This window comes from Myxocyprinus asiaticus, chromosome 1 (assembly GCF_019703515.2).
Source record: "Myxocyprinus asiaticus isolate MX2 ecotype Aquarium Trade chromosome 1, UBuf_Myxa_2, whole genome shotgun sequence".
Lineage (NCBI taxonomy): Eukaryota > Metazoa > Chordata > Actinopteri > Cypriniformes > Catostomidae > Myxocyprinus > Myxocyprinus asiaticus.
In genome coordinates, this window is record NC_059344.1 from 49319139 (window position 1) to 49340395 (window position 21257).

Sequence of the window (21257 nt, forward strand, 5' to 3'; positions counted from 1 at the left end):
GTCCAACCCTTTTATACTTCAATTCGGGACACAAAGCCTTCAATATGGGACATTTTGCTACCTGCTAAAATACAGGATAATAGGCGTCCTGTATGGGAGAAAATACGGGCCGTCTGGCAAAAACGGGACAGTTGTAAACCCTAGCAGCATTAAACATTCCATATGCCACATCTCCTGTTTTTAAGCTGTTTTCTGTAAAGAATCTATTCATATTTGGATACCGCTTTCATGAAAAACATCCACTGTTAAACTCTCACGCATGGTTAACATACGCAAGTTTGCATCGTTAATATGACAACAAATATGGACGTTCTAGCAGAAGTGACTGCAGTTTGAACAGAAAAAAATCCAATTTGTCCACATATAACCTGCAGTTTGAACAGTCAGTCTAAAAAATGGGATTTTAGAAAAATATTCAAGGAATATTCAATAAGAAGTTGACATTTATGATTGATCAGTTTTGTAATAAACAGTTCTTTCAAGTAATAATAGTTCATTATTTTAACTGTAGGCAGTTTGCAGTCGTCAAGCAATGTAGCAACTTTATGGCACATTAATATGCAGTAGAATGTGTGGTCACAGGTGTGCATTTATAGTCTTTTTACAAGGGCTTTAAATGTGGCTCATCCAATCAGAATTTAGAGTTAGAAGTGTCTAATTTATGTTGAAATTATAAAAGAAACATTCAGCAAGAGAAGTGTGTAAAACCCAGACACTATGTCAAGAGTGCTAGGGCAGTTACCAGTAGTTCTGTACAAATATATTTGCTTTTTCCTTAGTATTTTGTGAATGGTTCTTTCACATAAAATACATTTTCCTTGAACTATTTTGATATCTCTGCAGCAGAGGTATTTAGAGGCAATGTGTCCTGTGGAAGACATTCTCCCCCACAGTCTTTCACGTGTAGGCATGCAGTGTAGAGCGATGTTGCTGCATATGTTCTTCTGAAAGTTGATGGCTAATGGGCTGTGTGGAGTGTAATTACTGAAAGACCTGTTGAAATGAGAGGGGGCACATGGGATGGACATTCGGGCTTCTGGCTCCCACCTGTGTGTAGCCAAGCTCCTGCTGTGCCCCACAGGTGCTGCTTATACATATACACATACACTTACATACACATACACACCTGGCTTGGGGTCTCAGGTGGTGTGCATGCAGTCAGTGTAGAAATAACCCCTCCTCCCCCACATCTAATCCAGAGAGCAGAGATGAATCCACTGAATGAGAGATGGATGTGCTCAATGCCGAAGTGCTTCAGCATTATCTATACATACACACACACAGTGCACAGCATCCAAGGACATGTTATTGTTTAGGACGGAAAACTAATCCAACCTTCAGATTTGAATACTCACAATAGATACAAGCATACACAATAATGTGTTCACCCTATGGTTCATCGCATTTCACTGTTTTATAGAAATACCCTTTAGCTTTACAACATCCACATTTGTATTTTAATGCTAAAAGATTTTTGCCAATACCTACGATATTATGTGTTTATTTTACACAACCAATTACATATATTATCTCACAAAAGCAACCAAAATATAATTTGAATATTTTATTGAGCTCTCTGAAATGTGCAAATCCAGTATCCACATTGGGAAATTCAGTTGTTGAAAAAAATTATACAGATAAATAAATAATATAAAAAATAAAGTCACACACAGGTGATCATCAAATGTTTGATGACAGCTCATTGCCTTGTGGAATGAGGTAAACACTACAATGACAATTTGTCAACTCTACAGCAGTCAAGCAAGTCTTTCAATCCATAATACTTACCCACGATTTGTTTCTGACAGGAGATTATGTGCTCGCAGTGTTTTTTTCTTGGCTACAACTTTTGTATTGTTGTATTGAAAAATTCTGTTACAGTTTACTGTGATAAATTTACAGTTGTGCTCAAAAGTTTGCATACCCTGGCAGAAATTGTGAAATTTTGGCATTGATTTTGAAAATATGACTGATCATGTGAAAAAACTGGTGTGGGAAATTAACCTTTATGTGCCATTTAAACCTGTGTGTGTCACCTTGTGTGTCTGTAACAAAGCCAAACATTTAAGGATATGTAAACTTTTGATCAGGGACATTTGGGTGATTTCTGTTATCATTATGATTTAAAAAAGGAGCCAAACAACTATGTGATAGTAAATGGCTTCATATGATCACTATCCTTAAATAAAAGACAGTTTTTTTTGCATGATCAGTCATATTTTCAAAATCAGTGCCAAAATTTCACAATTTCTGCCAGGGTATGCAAACTTTTGAGCACAACTGTATGTAAGGGTGCTGATGTGAAGATGTGAAAAGTCTTGTAATTGATGCTGGTGCAGGGTAGGTGTTTTCTCTTTCCCTTGTCAGTGCTGTTCAGAATGTCGGGGCTGTCTAGCTGTTTGACATGGTTGAATTGCTCCATAGCGCTTGAAAATAGAAAATTCCCATGTACACTACCGGTCAAGTTTTGAAACTTTATTGCAATTTTGTTTCACATTTTTGAATAAAAGTAAAGTCATCGAAACTATGGAAAAACATAAATGGAACTATGGGAATTATGTTGTGACTAAACAAAATCCAAAATAAATCAAAACTGTGTTTCAAAAGTCATCAATTTCAAAAACGTTTTTTATTTCTTTTATTTTTATTAAATGTTAGTTTTATAATGAAATAAATTAATATGGTGGCACAATTACATTTTTGTCTACAAAACTAATTTCAAACATTTAAGCATACACCTTCAGATCAAAAGATTTTTAAGATCATGAGAAACATTTCAGTCAAGTGTTTCAAAACTTCTGACCGGTAGCGTGTAATTCAAATGTGCCGCATGTAACACAATATTGAGGGATGCCCGATTTAATCACAGATGTGAGCCACTCTGTGCTATCCTGTCACCGGAAGACAGGTTGACAGGCGCGCATGGATAGAGCAGGGGGCCAGTTGTATATACAAACTAACAGTTAGTCTGACTAATTAAAGATGTCGGAGAAAGCCGGTTGCATAAAACAAGCTCACATCTGTCTTTCGTAAAACAGTCTAATTCACATTGCATTGTGGGAAAAGTAAGACACTGAACGACTTAAAAAAAAAAAAAAAAAAAAAAAGGCTGACAGTGGGTGCTCAACAGTTTTCCTTCGCTAAAAATATTTGCTTATTTGAAGAGTACTATGAAAAATTCTATTGAGCAAATTTAGTTATTTTAACCCAAATAATAATAATTAAAAAAAAACATTGTACATGTCTTCTTCAAATTCTCAACTCGAGCCCCTTTTAGCCCTCAACTGAAGCGCCCACTAGATCAGCTGACAGTTTTTTACATGGCAACATAGAATATAAACAGAAGTTAGCCTAGGGGTCTGCTGTCTTAAATTTTTGTCTTAAATTAGACTGATCTAAGTTTTTATCCAACTGACTGAAAAAGTTAATTATAAAATTTTAGACAACTAACTTGTAAGACCAGTCTAGAACAGTTTTATGCAACTGGCCCCAGAGCGCAACTTTAGGCTTCAATCACCCCACGTACATCCGTGTCTCATGTGAGAAGCTTATTTAGTGCTTATAAAGCGAGATGGAAATCATAAGGTTGCTGAATCACCTTACAGAATGGATGACCTTATGAGTATGGATGTGGTTGGCATGACAATGTCAAACTGAATATATCACTGATCCTCCACCAAGTTTCACGTGGGTGCGAGACACTGTGGGCTCTCCAGGTCTCCGTCTAACCATTAGACGACCAGGTGGCGTATCTGTGATGATCTGGGGGTACTTCAGCAAGGCTGGAATCAGACAGATTCATCTTTGTGAGGGAAGCATGGATCAAGTCACGTACAAGGTTATCCTGGAAGAAAACTTGCTTCCTTCTGCTCTGACAATGTTCCCCAACTCTGAGGATTGGTTTTTCCAGCAGGACAATGCTCCATGCCACACAGCCAGGTCAATCAAGGTGTGGATGGAGGACCACCGGATCAAGACCCTGTCATGGCTAGCCCAATCTCCAGACCTGAACCCCATTGAAAACCTCAGGAATGTGAAAAAGAGGAAGATACAAAGCCGATCTGCTTGAATTTTTGCACCAGGTGTAGCATAAAGTCACCCAACTGTAGTGTGAAAGACTGGTAGAGAGCATGCCAAGATGCATGAAAGCTGTGATTGAAATCAGGGTTATTCCACCAAATATTGATTTTTTGAAACTCTTCCTAAGTTAAAACTTTGCATTATTCAAGGTCTGAAAACATGGTGTCTTTTTGGTTATTTTGACCAGTTGTCATTTTCTGCAAATAAATGCTCTAAACGACGATATTTTTATTTGGAATTTTGGAGAAATGTTGTCAGTACTTTATAGAATAAAAAAAAAAAAAAAAACATTTTACTCAAACACATACCAATAAATAGTAAATCCAGAGAAACTGATAATTTTGCAGTGGTCTCTTAATTTTTTCCAGAGCTGTATTTCGAAGTTTACACATTGAATCAATGACATCGCATTGTTAGTAAACTGATCGATGCATTGATCCAGATGGATCGTTAAACGATTTCAGCCCTCCAAAACTCTCACAGTTATAGGTAAAGTCTTAAGGATAATCACTTTTTAATGGAAGGCAACCAACATATCATGGCCACTCATACCTTATTGCTTAGTTAAATCATATTTATGTATGCATATATTATCATTACTTCGGTTGAATGGACTTTGAATAGACACTGTACAGACCAAATCATGGAAGTTACCATAAATAAAAGTTACAGATATGGATAATATATAATTTGCCATGTACAGTGACCTTTCAAAGTCCATTTAGCTCACTGTATTTATAAATATCACTGTGGATTGGTACTGTGTAGACCCCCAACAAACGTTCACACAGACAGAGTGCATTCTTTTCACACACTTCCCTCTCTGTGACATGTCCTCTCTCTGACAGAACCATGAAGAGTGTTACTAAACACTTCTCCAGAACTAAATTGAAATGTTTGAATACTGACAACTCTTTTATCGCTCCTAACAAATGCCCATTCTTCGACTATGTTTTTCTTCTATATTTCTCTCAGCCACTTGAATGTGTTCTTAAACAGGATTTCTGTGTGTTTGCGCGAGTGCGAGAGTACGCCTTCAGCCCTGCCCGAGTGGGATCAAAATTCCCCTCCTGCATTCATCCTTTTCCATCCTTCCAGTGAGGCCCCATTGTTAAACAGTTGCTTGGCATCTGATACCAGCCGGCTCCAGTGCCTTTGATGTGGCTCAGTTAATGCAATATCCATCCTGGGACATAAAGGAATGCCCTGCCCTCCCATTTTTCCACCCCTTTCTCATCGCATGCCATTGACTCCAGTTGCGAGTCGCTGTCTCACGCACACATGAGTCGGGCCGTGAGTCTGCGTGGGTTAACTCAAGGGGAGTCATCGGCCAACATGGCAAGATCTGTGCGTGAAAGAAAGGGTTATTAGATAGCTCATCACACTCCTCCACTGAGGGGGGAGAGAGAGAGGAGGAGGAGAGGAGAGAGAGGGATGTGTGATTATGAAGTCATCAGCCATGAACCAGTGAGGTTGGGGAGAAGCGTGGGTCCGCAGGGGGCCATTGATTGGTGACCATGTGTTTGTGGCCGATAGACTGTGAAATGGTGTGTTGCTGCACGGCTGTGGCGCACCTGCGTCCCACCAAGGTGATTGATTGGTTTGGTCATGTGGAATGTTCCCATCTGGTCTGCAGTAATGCATTTCTCTCTCTCTCTTTCTTTCTCATATTAGTAAGGAGCGGGCTCTGGCTGGAGAGGGTGATAAAGTTAGGGACCGCAAAGGTCAAAAGAAAACATTTTCCCCTGTTTTTCCACAGCAACAACAGAAAATCACATTGCGCAGAACAGGGCATCCCATCACCTTACTCTGGTGGGGGTGTTAGGACAAATCCAGCTGTTGTATTTGTTGACAGGTCCACACACAGGTCCTACTATCCCATCTGGAGATTCAGGAGATTCAGGATTTCATCCTGCAAACCTGTGAGATTTCGATGAGTTGTTCTCTACAAGAAGGAAAAGCGTCATGGCAAGGACGTTCATACTTTGTTAATGAATCCCAAGGATTAAAGGCCAACTGTTCTCTATAAATGAAAAGGAATTTCATCCCATAGTGAAAAGAAAACTCAAAAAAGAGATCTCTTTAAATGAATAGTTCATCCAAAAATTATGTCACCCTTATGATTTTCCAATCCAAACCAATATGTCTTTCTTCCATCGAACACAAAAGGAGAATGTTAGCCTCAGTCACCATTCACTTACATTGCATCTTTTTTTTTTTTTTCATAAAATGAAAGTGAATGGTGACTGAGGCTAACATTCTGCCAAACATCTCCTTTTATGTTCCACAGAAGAAAGTCATTTAGGCTTTGAACCACGAGGATGTAAATTGTGACAGAATTTTCGGGTAAAATATCCCTTTATTATCTTAATTGTTTCTCCAAGACAGAAATGAGATTAAATGGAGCAAATAGACACTTTTGCTTAAGTCTCCTGCTTCTCAGATTGTTCTCCTAAGAAAGAAACTTTCATTACCTCACGCACATCCCCTTTAGAACAGTGTTTCCCAACCCTGTTCCTGGAGTCCTCCCAACACTACACATTTTGGATGTGTTGCTAATCTAACAGACCTGATTTAACTCATCAGTTGATTCGTAGAGTGCTTCAAGCCTGAAATTGGTGTCAGATAAAGAAGACATCCAAAATCTGTTGTGTTGCGGGGTCCTCAAGGAACAGGGTTGAGAAACACTGCTCTGGAGTTTCAGTGGAGATCTCAACAATTTCTCAGACGGTAATCAAATGTGTCAAAATATGAACATTTCTCATCCAAATCTTGAAAGACCACACTATCTGAGCTTTGCTATTCATGTTCATGAATAGCTCCATACTCTTACTGTATGTCAACAATAATCTTTATATCTCCTAAGAAATGTTAGGAGAAACATCTGAGACAAAGTTGATGCACTGAGTTGACAACTCAGTTATGTCTACTGAGGTTTGAAAGAGCCATTTCTGAGCAATAAAATTGCTTTCTGGGATCCCCTTTAAGATGCTGTGCTTAGATGTAAGAGAGATCAGGAACTGGCGTGATGAGAAACAATCTTGATGGCTCACCTTAAGAAGACTGCCATGTTCTTCACTCCCATAATTTTTTTCAACCTTTTTTACATCTTCCTTCTGATTTGTCCTTAATCCTGTCTCTCTCTCCTTTTTTTAATTGATCTATTCATTCCATCTAATGACTAATTACAAATCAGAGTGCATCAGCAGAGGCATTCATCATCGGAGAACATAATAATCAATGACATTTCAACAAAGAAAAAAATAAATATGCAAATAAGAGCTCATTAACATTTGCGCTAGCTGTTTGAATAATGCCACTGCTGACAAGGCTGTAATTAACAGAAATTGATGCTGAGCTCAGAGGTAGTGTGTACTGCAGTGTGTGTGTGAGATTGTCCCCCTCTGTGCCAACCTCCTCACCTCCCCCCACTTTTTTAGGTGGGATCAGTGCAAGGGATGGTCTGGAGAGGGTGGAGACACTTGCACCCTTGCTGACTTTTCTTTTTCTGTCAAACAGAACTTGTGTTGGTATCAAAAGCTTCAGAACTTGTGATGTCTGCAAGTGTTCGGTGTGTTTGTGTGTTTGCTTGTGTTCGTGTGTGGGCACTGAGCATTCACAACTCGGCACTAAAAGCTCAAGGTTCTTGCAAACAAAACTGTAGACAGCTGTGGAGTGGAGTGTCTCTTTTGTTTTCTTTACCTCACCCTCCCTCTTTTTGCTAGCCTCCAAGTTTAGCCCCAACCCCTCACTCTCTCTCTCTCTCTCTCCCCCACCTCTGTCTTTTCCTGCCTGCTTTCCTGTTTTTGTCAGGAATTTTAAGAGCAAATGCAGCAAACACAATAAAGCTGTTTATGTAAGTTTTTGGACAGCCCAATATGCTGATTATAACAACTTGAAGGAATTTCCTTTATTGCGCGTGTTAGCCTTGCCATATGGCTCAGCATGGAACATTAACTTGACAGGGATAATGAATTACACCGGGGTTCTAGAACTTAGAACAGAGAGCTCAGAGAGGGGAACACTGATGGGGTACTGTAAGGGAGGCTTCACACTGAATACACAACTGTTTTTCAATTGTTTTCCTATGTAAACATGCGCTCGGTGGATGGTTCAGACCGTTGCGCCGCATGTTGCTGTTTTTTCAGCATCTCATGCAGGAGGGCCTCGCTTTTTTGATGCTGTCAAGTTAAAAAGAATCCTTCTTGAGACACCTGCATTCTGCTCTATTTATGCGACTAGCTTTTTGTGAACTTGGTGTGAACAACCCATAAGAGTTCTGTAGGAAGAAGGTCTATTTACATTTAGTGTTACTCTGTACGAGGTATCAAGTTCCTTGTTGTGCATATACATATCTTGGTTGGTTTACAGGGGATCGGAAAGCTCTGCATGGAAAAAAAAAACAATGAGGTCCTCGGAATGTACTAAAAAGAGAGAAAGAGTGATAAGAATAGAGAGAGATGTATAGAGAGAAAGGCTGTGTAGTGTGGCTACTAATTGGCTGTTTTTGTGGCTGCGCTTTTGAATTGATCCCTTGAGATGCTTAGATCACTGCCTTTCTGAGTATGAAAACAAGAGCTCTAGTCCTGCCTCGGAGAGCTGTGATCAATAGGGAACCACCCCAGGAGCCTCTCTCCACATTTTAATCGTTCGCTGCCTCTGAATGTAATCTCAGTATTTAATATTGCTAGGCAATTTATACGTCTCAGATTAACCCCCTCGACAGGAGCCACGTCCCTCACTTGTGTTGGCACTTCTGAAAGTGCATCAATGGTATTTACATACTCCAATGACTGTTAAACAAATCTCTGGGCTGTTTTATTCAAAGTGAGGTGACATGGTGTTAAACATACTGATTTGCAGGGTTCTGTCAACAGCTCTGAAACTGAATTAATATTTAGTAATTAGTCTGTCTGTCACAGGTGTAAGATGGGTCTTTTAGGTGGTGGAATAAAGAAATAGTTTGCCCAAAAATGAAATTCTCTCATGATTTATTCACCCTCTTGTTGTTCCAAACAGTGATGACCTGCTTTCTTCCATTGAACAAATTAAGGAGATGTTAGGCAGAATGTTAGTCTCATTCACCATCAGTGTTGGGTGTAATCTGATTACAAAGTGTTTAGTTATTGTAATCTAATTACTTTGTAGTCAAGTTTAATACATTGCATGTTACATTCTTGTAATCAGATTAAAGTTACTGACTTTCAGTTAAGGTTATTTACTTTTAAGTACATTACTTGGGTTACACATTTCTAAAACAATATTTATGTGTAATACATTTAAAATATTAATTATATGTACAGTTGAAGTCGGAATTTGCATACACTTAGGTTGAAGTCATTAAAAGTAATTTTTTAACCACTCCACAGATTTCATATTAGCAAACTATAGTTTTAGCAAGTCGTTTAGGACATCTACTTTGTACATGACACAAATAATTTACATACACTAAGTTATCTGTGCCTTTAAGCAGCTTGGAAAATTCCAGAAAATGATGTCAAGCCTTTTGGCAATTAGCCAATTAGCTTCTGATAGGCTAATTGGAGTCAATTGGAGGTGTACCTCAAATCAAATCAAATCACTTTTATTGTCACACAACCATATACACAAGTGCAATAGTGTGTGAAATTCTTGGGTGCAGTTCCGAGCAACATAGCAGTCATGAAAGTGATGAGACATATACCAGTTTACAATAAACATCAGATTAACACAACACAATTAAAGTCTAATATACACATACCTGTGGATGTAATTAAAGGCCTACCTTCAAACTCAGTGCCTCTTTGCTTGACATTATGGTAAAATCAAAAGAAATCAGCTAAGACCTCAGAAAATATATTGTGGACCTCCACAAGTCTGGCTCATCCTTGGGAGCAATTTCCAAATGCCTGAAGGTACCACATTCATAATACCACTCAGGAAGGAGATGCATTCTGTCTCCGTGAGATGAACGTAGTTTGGTGCAAAAAGTGCAAATCAATCCCAGAATAACAGCAAAGGACCTTGTGAAGATGCTGGAGGAAATAGGTTGACAAGTATCTATATACACAGCTAAATTAGTCCTATATCGACATAATCTGAAAGGCTGCTCAGCAAGGAAGAAGCCAGTGCTCCAAAACTGCCATAAAAAAGCCAGACTACAGTTTGCAAGTGCACATGGGGACAAAGATCGTACATTTTGGAGAAATGTCTTTTTAGCCAGTCTGTTCACTCAGATTGTGGATCTGGAATGCCCATTTTTGGAACGCTCCCGGGCAGCTATTTTTCTATGTAAGCAAGCGGCATGCCAGTGCAGCTCCAATCTACTGGGGGAACACCGAAATCTCCAAAACATTTGGTGAAGATTACTATCAAAGAACTTATTTCAAATCAGCAGTAGAATCTGACAACACTGGTATCATAAATTCTGCTTCGTTACCTCAGATTAAGCTAAGAAACTAAATTTTCCCAGCTTGTATAGCTAATGCGCATCCCCGTTCTGGAGTTGATTGACAGGCGATGTCTGTATCTAAAAGGTGAATTGCTCTTTCACCTGTAAGGCGGGACTTCCTTTCCACATCCGGTGATCGTTGGGCATTCCAATTTCTCCCATTAATTTTAATAGAAGTGACCTGTCTCTGCTAAAGAGTCTCTGGTAACACTTTACAATAAGGTTCCATTAGTTAACATGAACTAACAATACTTTTACAGCATTTATTAATCTTATTGTTAATTTCAACATATACTAACATATTTTTAAAATCAAAAGTTGTATTTGTAAGTTTTACATAGTTAATACACTATGAACTAACATGAACTAGCAATGAACAATTGTATTTTTATTAACCAACATTAACAAAGATTAATAAAAGTTGTAAAAAATATATTGTTAATTATTTGTTCATGATACCTAAAGCATTAAATAATGTTAACAAATGGAACCTTATTGTAAAGTGTTACCATGTTTGGATAGATGTTTTGAGATGTATTGGCTTACTCTGGTTAAGTTAATAGTAAGTCAAATAACTTGTTTTAGTTACTATAGTTGACTATGCATATTAAGCTGAGATCAGAGAAAAAAATTTAACATTGTAGTGATTCCATATTTTTCCTGTAGGACATGGCATACTATTATCTCATCAAAGATCGTAAGCTCATAAATTTCTTTCTGTTGCACCTGGTCCCTGTAAACATTCTGTGTTCCCACATGCTCCCCAGTCACCTATTTGATAGATTGCGTGACTAGAACGCTCATTAGCTGTGAGTCAGCAAGGGCATTGATAACCTATTGCACAGTGGCTAACCTCCATGCGCCTCTCTGCTCCTGTGATTCCGTGTGTGGTAGTGCTGCTGCCGTTCCCCCGTGTCAGCACCACCCCTTCTCTTAAAGCCCAGTGAGGCCGGAACATTCATCATCCGCAGTCAGATCCAGCTTCTATAATGCATGATGTGTCGCGGTGCAGGGGTTGGCTCGCAGAGAGGGGAGGCCAGGAAAGGAAGCGAAGCAAGTATTGATCAGACCCCCCTTTTAACCCCCCCTTCCCCGTCTGTCATTGCTCCAGCAGTATTGAAGAGGTGGAGAGTGTGATGAGATAAAAGGAGGAGAGAATGAGGAGGGCTGTAGAGGACGTGGCTAATTGTCAACCTCTACGCCCACTTCTTGAAGCTCATTTCTTGAGAGATTTCCCCAAGTCCCCCCTTCTCTCACACATGTATTCCTTGTCATGTCCTCTCATATTCACACACACACTTTCTATCCTATGTTTTCTCCTCTCTGCTGTCTCATATATTCTTCTTTACTTCGCCACATTTGAAACACTTTGTCTCTCAATTAATTTTCAACATACTGTTTTGACATGATTGTTTTGCATGAAATTAGCATGTGTACTTGCACGTTCTTACGCTGATTATGTTTGTCGACAACGTGTATCGTTAAAAAAAAAAAATAAAATTCTTGTTGCACATTAATCTGTTTTGAATACTATTCTGATGCTAGTGAAACTTTGTAATATGGCACTTTTCATACCACTGTCTCTTTAAGATGATTCTCTTATGTCTCCCTCTTTTGTAAGTCGCTTTGGATAAAAGCATCTGTCAAATGAATAAATGTAAATGTAAATATGTATGGTCACGTAAGCACCGTAAAAGCATTCACATATTGGTATAAGGTCATATTTGTTTTGCACATAATCCGATCGGCACACAGATTTTTGCCCATTACCCCAATTTTGCATTGCATGTAAAAACATTTCTGGCATTCCAACCGGTTTATCCAGTGTGCGCAAATTTTGTGCGCAAGTATTCTGCGTCAACAGCAGAGGGTAATCAGATGATGTCAACTGAAGTTCCAAAATTACGTTTTACTTTTTTTTTTTTTTTTTTTTTTTTTTTATGAATAAGATGATTTTTGGTAATACTTAACAAATTGGTGTGCATGTAAACACACTCAGTATTGACAAAGCGAACACAATTGCACCAAAACACACACATTGCTCGTTCTCATAGTGTAGTTTTTGAAGTGGATCATTGAGGCTATGTTTCATTATGTTTGTAATTTGAGGGCGCTTTTGTGCCACTGTTGAATTTGACAAACAAGGCTTCTCTTTTGCTCTGTTTTGATCTCAAAATTATCTTAGGAGGGTGGGGTTTTGGAATGAGGGGGTGTGGCTAATTCAACAGCTCAGTCACATGAAAGCTTCAGAATGCTAAAATCACTTATATAACCTTTAAGAGGTTCCATCTCTGTTAAGATACTGCCTTTGAAGGCAGCTGCCTATGTAGGCAGTAGTCAGTGAGGCATCTCACTAGGTTTTGGAGCAGACCCTCACTCTCCGAGTCTCTTGGCTGAGGGACTAGAGGAGAGGAAGGGTTGTGTGTGTGTGTGTGTGTGTGTGTGTGTGTGTGTGAGGGTGGGGGCAGCGGCCTCACAGCTGCGCTAGCTGGCACTGCTTCCTCAAACATCAGCGCCGCAGCCAGCAGCCGGCTTGGCACAAACACTCGGCAGTAACACTTAAAACATTGTTGATTTTTAACATTCCAAGAGACTTTTTTTCCCCCTTCTCTTTGCCTTTCTGCGCCTTTTGGATGCATTTAGCTCTCGGAACACTCAGTGTGTTAAACCCAATAATTTTCCATCACTCTCTTTTTTCTCTCTTTCTCTCTGAATATCAGACACCCTTGGGTTGTCTCTTCCTCCACAGTTCTCAGAGTCATTCTTAATTTTCTCTCATCTGGTTAATTTTTTTTCACACTTTTTTTGTCAGCTCTTCCTACATGTCTCTTCTAAAAAAGCCTTGACAGCCATGATTTATCAGCTTATTTTTAATCTGTTTTTTTTTTTCTTTTTTCTTTTTCTGTTGATATTTCACTCCTCCTGTCAGTTTATACTTCTTAGGTAAACTTTTAATAATTTAGAATTTTTCTGGCACATAAAGCCAATTGAACATAGTTTTCTTTTATAGCGATATACTTGGGGGCGACTTAAAGATGCCATTGTCTCATGATTTATCACTCTGACAGTATGTGGGTGCATGCGTGCAGTCAGGTGAATAGCTGCATCTCTTTGTTTGGCTGCACTGTTGCTGTTAGTGCTGGTTGGCCATGCATGCTGGCACTGTAGACAGTTAAACGCATGTTTACCGTTCAGATCCTCTGAGACACCTCCTTAGTGGCTGGGGTTACACCACTGATCGCATTAAGGTCCTTCGAGATTTTACAACACATGGCTGGGTTATGCTGCAGAAGAGCATGCCAAACCATGCGTAGAGCTGCTCGCTGCATCAGAGAGATCTGGACCGAGGGAGGATGTTTTTCATGAGTACTGCTTCGAGCTCTGCCAGGATCTAAAACAACAACGCGGCCTTATAAATTATTCAGCGCAGACAGAGTGTGTGACAAAACACATTCTGTAAATGAATATTTCAATGCTGGACATGTGCATCTGTGGAGAAAAGCGTGTGTGGGGTGTGTGTATGCCTCAAACTTAGAAACCTAAGCCTAGCAGAGTTGCAGCCCAGGAAGTTAGGATAGAGGAGGTGGGGATAGGAGCCTAACCTAACCTTTTAAAGTCACTGAAAGACAGATGATTTATGCTTTTGTGGTGACTAAGGGGGAGGGGGCACAGTAGTTTACCCACAACTGTTTTCGTTCTTCCTTTGCAGCAGAGCAAACCCTGAGATTTTATATCGTCAATTTAGATCAGTTTACTCCACAAGGGAAGCAGCGTTTTTAGTTAAACCACTGTACCTGATTACCGCGGCGTCTCAGGGGGCTACGCCAGCACTGAAACTCAAACACTCACAAACACATTGCGTTGTACACCTGAGTGCGCAGAACTGAAGCTGAGGTGTGTTCTTCCGTTCACAGCTCACAAAATGGTCTGAAGGTGTAGCGCAAATGCTTTTTTTGCACATTTTTTGTTTGCTTGCAGGTTGTTTCTCAGTGAAAAAATGGAAAGAGATGGATTAGTTCCACTGACTGAGACTTGACTGACCCCCAAGTTTACTGTCAGAGATTCCCTCTCTGAAGAAAGACTAGTGAAAATACACAGAAATAAATCACACCTTATTTTTAACTTTTTTCCCCACTTTTTCTCCCAATTTGTAATGCCCAATTCCCAATGTGCTCTAAGTCTTTGTGGTGGCGTAGTGACTTGCCTCAATCCGGGTGGCGGAGGAAGAATCTCAGCTGCCTCCGTGTCTGAGACGTCAACCCGCGCATCTTATCACATGGCTTGTTGAGCATGTTACCGTGGAGATATAGTGCATGTGGAGGCTTCACTCCATCCACGCGCAACTCCCCACGCACCCCACCGAGAGCGAACCACATTATAGCGATCGCGAGGAGGTTACCCCATGTGACTCTACCTTCCCTAACAACCGGGTCAATTTGGTTGCTTAGGAGACCCGGCTGGAGTCACTCAGCACGCCCTGGGATTCGAACTAGCGAACTCCAGGGGTGGTAGCCAACGTCTTTACCACTGAGCTACCCAGGCCCCCAAATCACACCTTATTGATGAAAAACACAGAAATAAATTGGGCCTTACTGACCTTCATTATTATATAAAAAAACTACATTTCAGAGTATGTGTGAGTTTTGTAATTTGTTGTTTGTTTGTTTTTTACACTTCCTTGAAAGCTTTGTGTATTTCAGGTTTGACATATTAAAAAGCTGTTTTTCACATTATCGAAATAATGAGGCCGTATGCTTTTATGGTGAATTTGTATTGTGGTGTTCTAATATTTTTGTCTATGTTTATCCACAGGCAAATCAGAGAGAGCTCCATTCTCTGGCTATGGGAGAGAACCAGGGGTCTCTGGATGCCAGGTAACTACCAGAAATGAACATTTTTTATGTTTTTTTGATATGTGTGTGTGTGTGTGTGTGTGTGTGTGTATATTTGTATCACGGTTTGGTTTGTATCACGGTTTTAGGGTCACAGTTTCGGTACGGTTCGGTATTTATGTTCAGGGAAAATAAATATAACTGCCCAATCCAAAGTAAAAATATTCTATTTGGTAACAGATTTGCCCTCACTACAAATCACCATGGTTTTACTACAGTAACCATAGTTTAAACACTGTATTTGTAGTAAAATCATAGTAACCACAAAATGAACATGGTTACTGTCATGGTTACAATACTGTAGTAAAATCAAGGTTACTACAAACTGGAAACTACAGTATTACTTGTATCTAGCTATATATATATATATATATATATATATATATATATATATATATATATATATATATATATATACACACACACACACACACACACCACACACACACACACACACCCACATAACAAAATACAAACATTCAAAAGAACACCAAGACATTTTTGTTCTTGCAAGAAATTGATGCATCTGTTCTCTAAGGATGCATTATATTGATCAAGAATTACAGTAAAGACATTTGTTATAATTGACTATTTCTATTTAAATATCCTGTATTCTACAGTCTTTCTGTCTATCCAAGAATTCTTTACTTAAAGCACTGCAAGTGCTTGGTACTGTTTATTGAAGCAGCTAGTTTAGGACCTGTGAGGAGTCTGTCTCTCAAACTAGAGCATCTGATTTACTTGCCCTATTGTTGTTGTGCCTCTGGGCCATCCACCTCTTTCTCTCTGTCCTGGCTAGATCCAGTTTGCTTTCTTCTTTCAAAACAGTATTGTGTGAGACATGTTTCTTTTATACCATTTTTAAAACCAAAATTTGACAGCTTGTTCTTAGTAGACTGGCGCAATGGCTTCTGAAATTGGGGAGTTTTTTATTAATAATGTGCAACATTTATAATGGTTTTGGCAGTATTTTATTTTTTTATCAATTTTATGCATCCTTGGTGAACAGAAGCATCAATTTCTTTCAGAATGTCTTAAGTGTTATACAGCTTTTGAAATGTATATGAATCTAGTTTCCTACTTAGCCCATGTTTCATCACAGATTAAATTAACTTGCCAAATGCTCCTTTAACACTTGATTTTGATGGCTTAATTCTGTAAATTCTGTATTCTCCCATAATCATGGAAAACCTGGAAATATTTGGGAGTTTTAAAACTGTGAAAAGTCATGGAAATTTCCATACTGAATATAATAGTTTTTCTTAATATGCACTAAAATACTTCACTGTCACAAATTGCTCTTTGTGATTGCAATCTGTGTGCAATGCTTTTATAATCACATATCTCAAGCAAATTGAAACGTTTATGGAAATTCATTGGTCAAAATGTGTGGTAACCCTCTCTGTAGTTTCCAGTCAGTTTTCACATCATGTAAAGTTAAGGTCAACGAGTGTTTTCTAGTGTTTGAATGCTTTTAATCAGAATTATTTTTAATTGCTTTTAATGTGGTACTGCTATGTGATTAGAGGGAGTGTGTGTGTGTGTGTGTGTGCGTGCTGTGCTTAGGGAGTAGACCTTTAGCACAGAGAAACATCCCCTCCCTCAGTCACACAGATGTTCCAAACAAAGACAGGATTGTGTGAGCACACCACCCCGCTCTCTCTCTCTCTCTCTCTCTCTCCCTCCCTCCCTCCTGTCTGCTCAGTCTCTCTGACACAGTTGATGTCAGTCACTCATAAAGTATACTTGGATACCCCCCCCCCCCCCCCCATCTTTTTCTCCTCTAAGATTTTTAATTGCCTGTTGCTTGCTTTTTTTGCTCTTTGTTTACACTTTGTTCACCCCCTATCCAACCTTGCGTGTAACACATGTACACCAAGAAATAATCTCTTTGGTTATTTTTCTTTATTCCTCTTTGATACAGTCTCCTATAGGTTGCATAGCATTTAGTGCTATGCCTTGTGGTTTTTAGCAAAAAGGATTTAGTTAGCGTGCAGGGTCTTGGCTTTAAGATTAAATTTAATGCCACGGCTGAGAGACGACATTAGAGGAAGGTTATCTCTCAAGCTTAAGTGTGAGGTCAGCGCAGCCCTCAACCCTAACGACCCTTTAATAACCTCACCCCTTGGAGCCCTACGCCCATCTCAGGAAAATAGAATTGCACAAGCACACCTTTAAAAAACCGCGTGCACCGTGCGGTTTGCGAGCAGTGAATGCCGCTAGTCAGAACGAATAAGAACACGACCGGCTTTCCGCCGCATTCATTCATTCATAAAAGAGCTTTCTGAAAGGGAATGCCAGTTCAGACATTTTGTGTGGGAACTGGGGAATTTATGCTGGCCTGCAGCTGCACAGATCAGAGGCTGGCAGAGACTCGGTTTGTCTAGTCACTGAAGAAAAACCGGAAGAGTGAAAAAGCCGTTTGGTTCCTGAGTGTATGTGGGAAGAATGCAGGCTGCAGGGCGGCTGCATTAATGTTCTGAACTCTGCCTGTTAATATGGCCACCGCGTCTGCCGCACACATATAAACAGATGACTATCAGGTGCAAAGATTATCGCATATTTTAATATGCGAATCAGGCGCCTAATAACCCAGTCTGCTTCCAAAATTGAGCAACACGCATTGCAGAACCTAATAAAAGGCCCTATTTGTTCACCGAGGGCCAAGTATGGAAATATCCACACTAGTAATCTATCAAGTGTTTGGTGGTGATGGGAAGCGGTTACAGGATTTTTCTCAAAGCCAAACAGCCCATTTTTTATGAGGTTTGTCATCATTTGCAGGCTAAACCTCTCTCTCAGCAAGGTATTATTGCATCATTTGAACCTGATGTGAAACTTGTCCGCCTTTTATTGAGTTAAATATTCAAACTGTCTGAGCCAGCTGTGGCCCCTGTATCTCTGCCTTCAAAATATCTCATTGGCTGCTTTCTTTAACTAGGAAGTAGTACAGCAACAAAAACAATGGATTTATTTAGATCTGAAGTATTGACGTCCACTGTAAACAAAGACTTAACACAATAACACCAATAGTGGTGATGCTGCTTACGTTTCACATACAGAATGTCATAATTGGTAGAAAATCCATATACATGGCCCTAATCCAAATGCAAAACATATGCATCAATACATACGCTTACTAAGCCCTGTCTATATGTGCTTGTAGCCACCAGAATGCCCTAATACTGTACCAAACAGAGCTTTTAATGCACTTTCCAAGTACCATTTTAGTGTTCAGTTTTTTACAGTATATTGTTTTTATTTTATTAAAATGTCCTTTTGAAGTTAGACAATATTTACAGGTGTGATGTTGTATACATTTTAGTCAACTAAAATCACAATTTGCTTAACAGTAATCCACAAAATTATGAAAACATCTGTCAAATGTTTGTTTTTTCTTCCGATTAACACTTTTTATTGACTCCAACATATGAAACAGAAAAACAAAACATGTATGTACAGAATCAACTTTTAACCCCCATTATTCCCTTTTCCCCTCCCAATCACTCACCTCACCTTGACCCCCAACAAACATCCCTGTGGTCAAAGCTAAAATACACACACAAAGAAAAAAAAAACTATATATGTGTATATATAAATATATATATATATATATATATATATATATATATATATATATATATATATATATATATATAATTAATAGGATTATTAATAGCAGTGGCCGGGGTAAATATTTCACCACCAGCAGATTTCACTGAGGGAATGGTAGAAAAAGACTCTCTCTATTTTATATATCTAGCCAGAAGCTTCCCTGCTTTGTCCCTCGTCTCAAAGTATGACTGTCTTGCCCTGAATAGCCAAAACTCCACTTTCCGTGACAAAATAGTATTATATCTGTATTTCAATTGAGTCAATTCTCTGAGGCCATTAGACAACTTTTAATATTCCCCTCCAATTCCACGAGTTCTTGTGTTTTGGATTTTTTGGTGAATGAGGCATACTGTATGATCCATCCCCTAAGAACCAGTACCTCCCAAGCCATGCCAACAGAGGATACTGAGGACCAGTTGGTCTCCATATAGACATTGATTTCAGCCTTTAAAATTTGTTGGAATTCAGAATTTTGCAAAAGGGATACATTATCCCTGGTGGGGGCAGTGGTGGGGTGGGGGCAGTGGTTTGGTGGGGGCAGTGGTGGCTCAGTGGTTAAGGCTCTGGGTTACTGATCAGAAGGTCGGGGATTCAAGCCCCAGCACCGCCAAGATGCCACTGTTGGGCCCTTGAGCAAGGCCCTTAACCCTATCTGCTCCAGGGGCGCCGTATCATGGCTGACCCTGCACTCTGACCCCAGCTTAGCTGGGATATGTGAAAAAAATAATTTCACTGTATATGTGCAAATGTATAATGTGTGATAAATAAAATTATTAATTAAATTATATTATTATTAAAGCGGCAACTATATGATTTCCTTTTCTTCACATGTGGCAACACCTCTAAACACACCAGTGATCTGAGAGTAAATTGTTTCCAATTGAGCAATCAACAACAGATGGAATGAGGGACTTGGATATATAAAAAAAAAATCTATTCTAGAGTAAATCTTATCTACTGATGAAAAAAATGTATAGTCCCTCCCAGATGGGTTCAAAAGTCTCCAAATATCTGTAAGACCAAGATGTTTACACATCCTGTGAAGCGTCATCTTTGCTCTAGGGGACTTGCACAATTTTAATTAACAACTGACATATTGATATAATAAAAAAATAAACTGTGTCAAAAACAAAATTATACAGACCACATTCCCCATTAGTAAAACAATCAAACCCCGAACTTCCCCCCAAACAAAACAAACAGAAAAAAGAAAAAAGTGCGCATTAACCCCGCGCACGAGAGTGCCAACCGGCAACAATCCCTCTAAACTCAAAAGTCCATGAATGCCCACGAGCCCCCATGACAACTTTGCCATCGGATTGCTCAATTTTGCCTCACAAATTTGTGAAGCAAAATTACATAACAGAAAATACATTGTAAAATAACCCCCAGCCAAAAGGAAGAATGAACACAAAGAACATGTAGATTAATTCACAGAACTGTTTTAAAGGTGTTATCCTCCACAAAACAAATTTCAGCTGATATAAAACCGTTCAGTTTCACGGATAGACAAACGAATGTTCAGTTAGCCAGCCATTATGAGTTCAGCGGATGACTTAATCATTCCAGTGTCCCGTAAAAGGAACAAGCTCCAGCCGCTAGGCGGAGCCAACACAAAAAGAAACAAAACCGACATCCCGGTTCCCCGGATGGTCAAGTCAGTTCACCCGGAGGCCGTATAAAAGTATATACCATGACTTACTCAATCCGTCAACTTTATAAAAGACATCCTTTGTGTGAGCATGTATATATTTTGCGGTCATCCGTAGTGTCCACTCTCAAACTGGCCGGGAACTTCCATGCAAAATTAATCTTCCGTCAATGCAAAAGCGTCTTTAAGGAAAGTGTTATTCACAAAACAAACTCCAGCCGCTAGGCAGAGCTAAAGCAAAAAGAAACCAAAATGACGCCCAGCTTCCTCAAAAGCCAGAGTAAGTACAGCGAGTCGACCCACTCACATGAGAAACATCCGACGGTTTACTCACCCATTGATTCTATAAAAGACATTGCCTGATTGGGACATGTAAATACTTTGCGACCGTCCTTCGTTTCTATTCTCAGTTTGGTAGGGAACATCAATGCAAAAGTGATCTTTCGCTGATGTAAGAGTTTCTTGCATTCCTTGAACCGATCACGTTTCTCTCTTGTCGAGCTCGCAAAGTCCGGGAACAAGAAAATATTATGATTCCTTCAAGAAAGCTTCCCTTTGCTCCTCGCCTGGCGCAACACAAGATCTTTAT

The 21257-nt window shown here is 39.4% G+C and overlaps 1 protein-coding gene across 7 annotated transcripts in view; it reads left to right on the forward strand.

Moving 5' to 3' along the window:
* The window catches only part of LOC127442937 (transcription factor 12-like), a 145953-nt gene that overhangs the window by 61854 nt on the left and 62842 nt on the right, over positions 1–21257 (forward strand). For all 7 annotated transcript variants that reach the window (XM_051701346.1, XM_051701382.1, XM_051701364.1 and 4 more), the window contains one exon: positions 15323–15384. In XM_051701346.1, coding sequence (XP_051557306.1) covers positions 15323–15384 — 62 coding nt within the window. The remainder of the gene's footprint in view (positions 1–15322; positions 15385–21257) is intronic.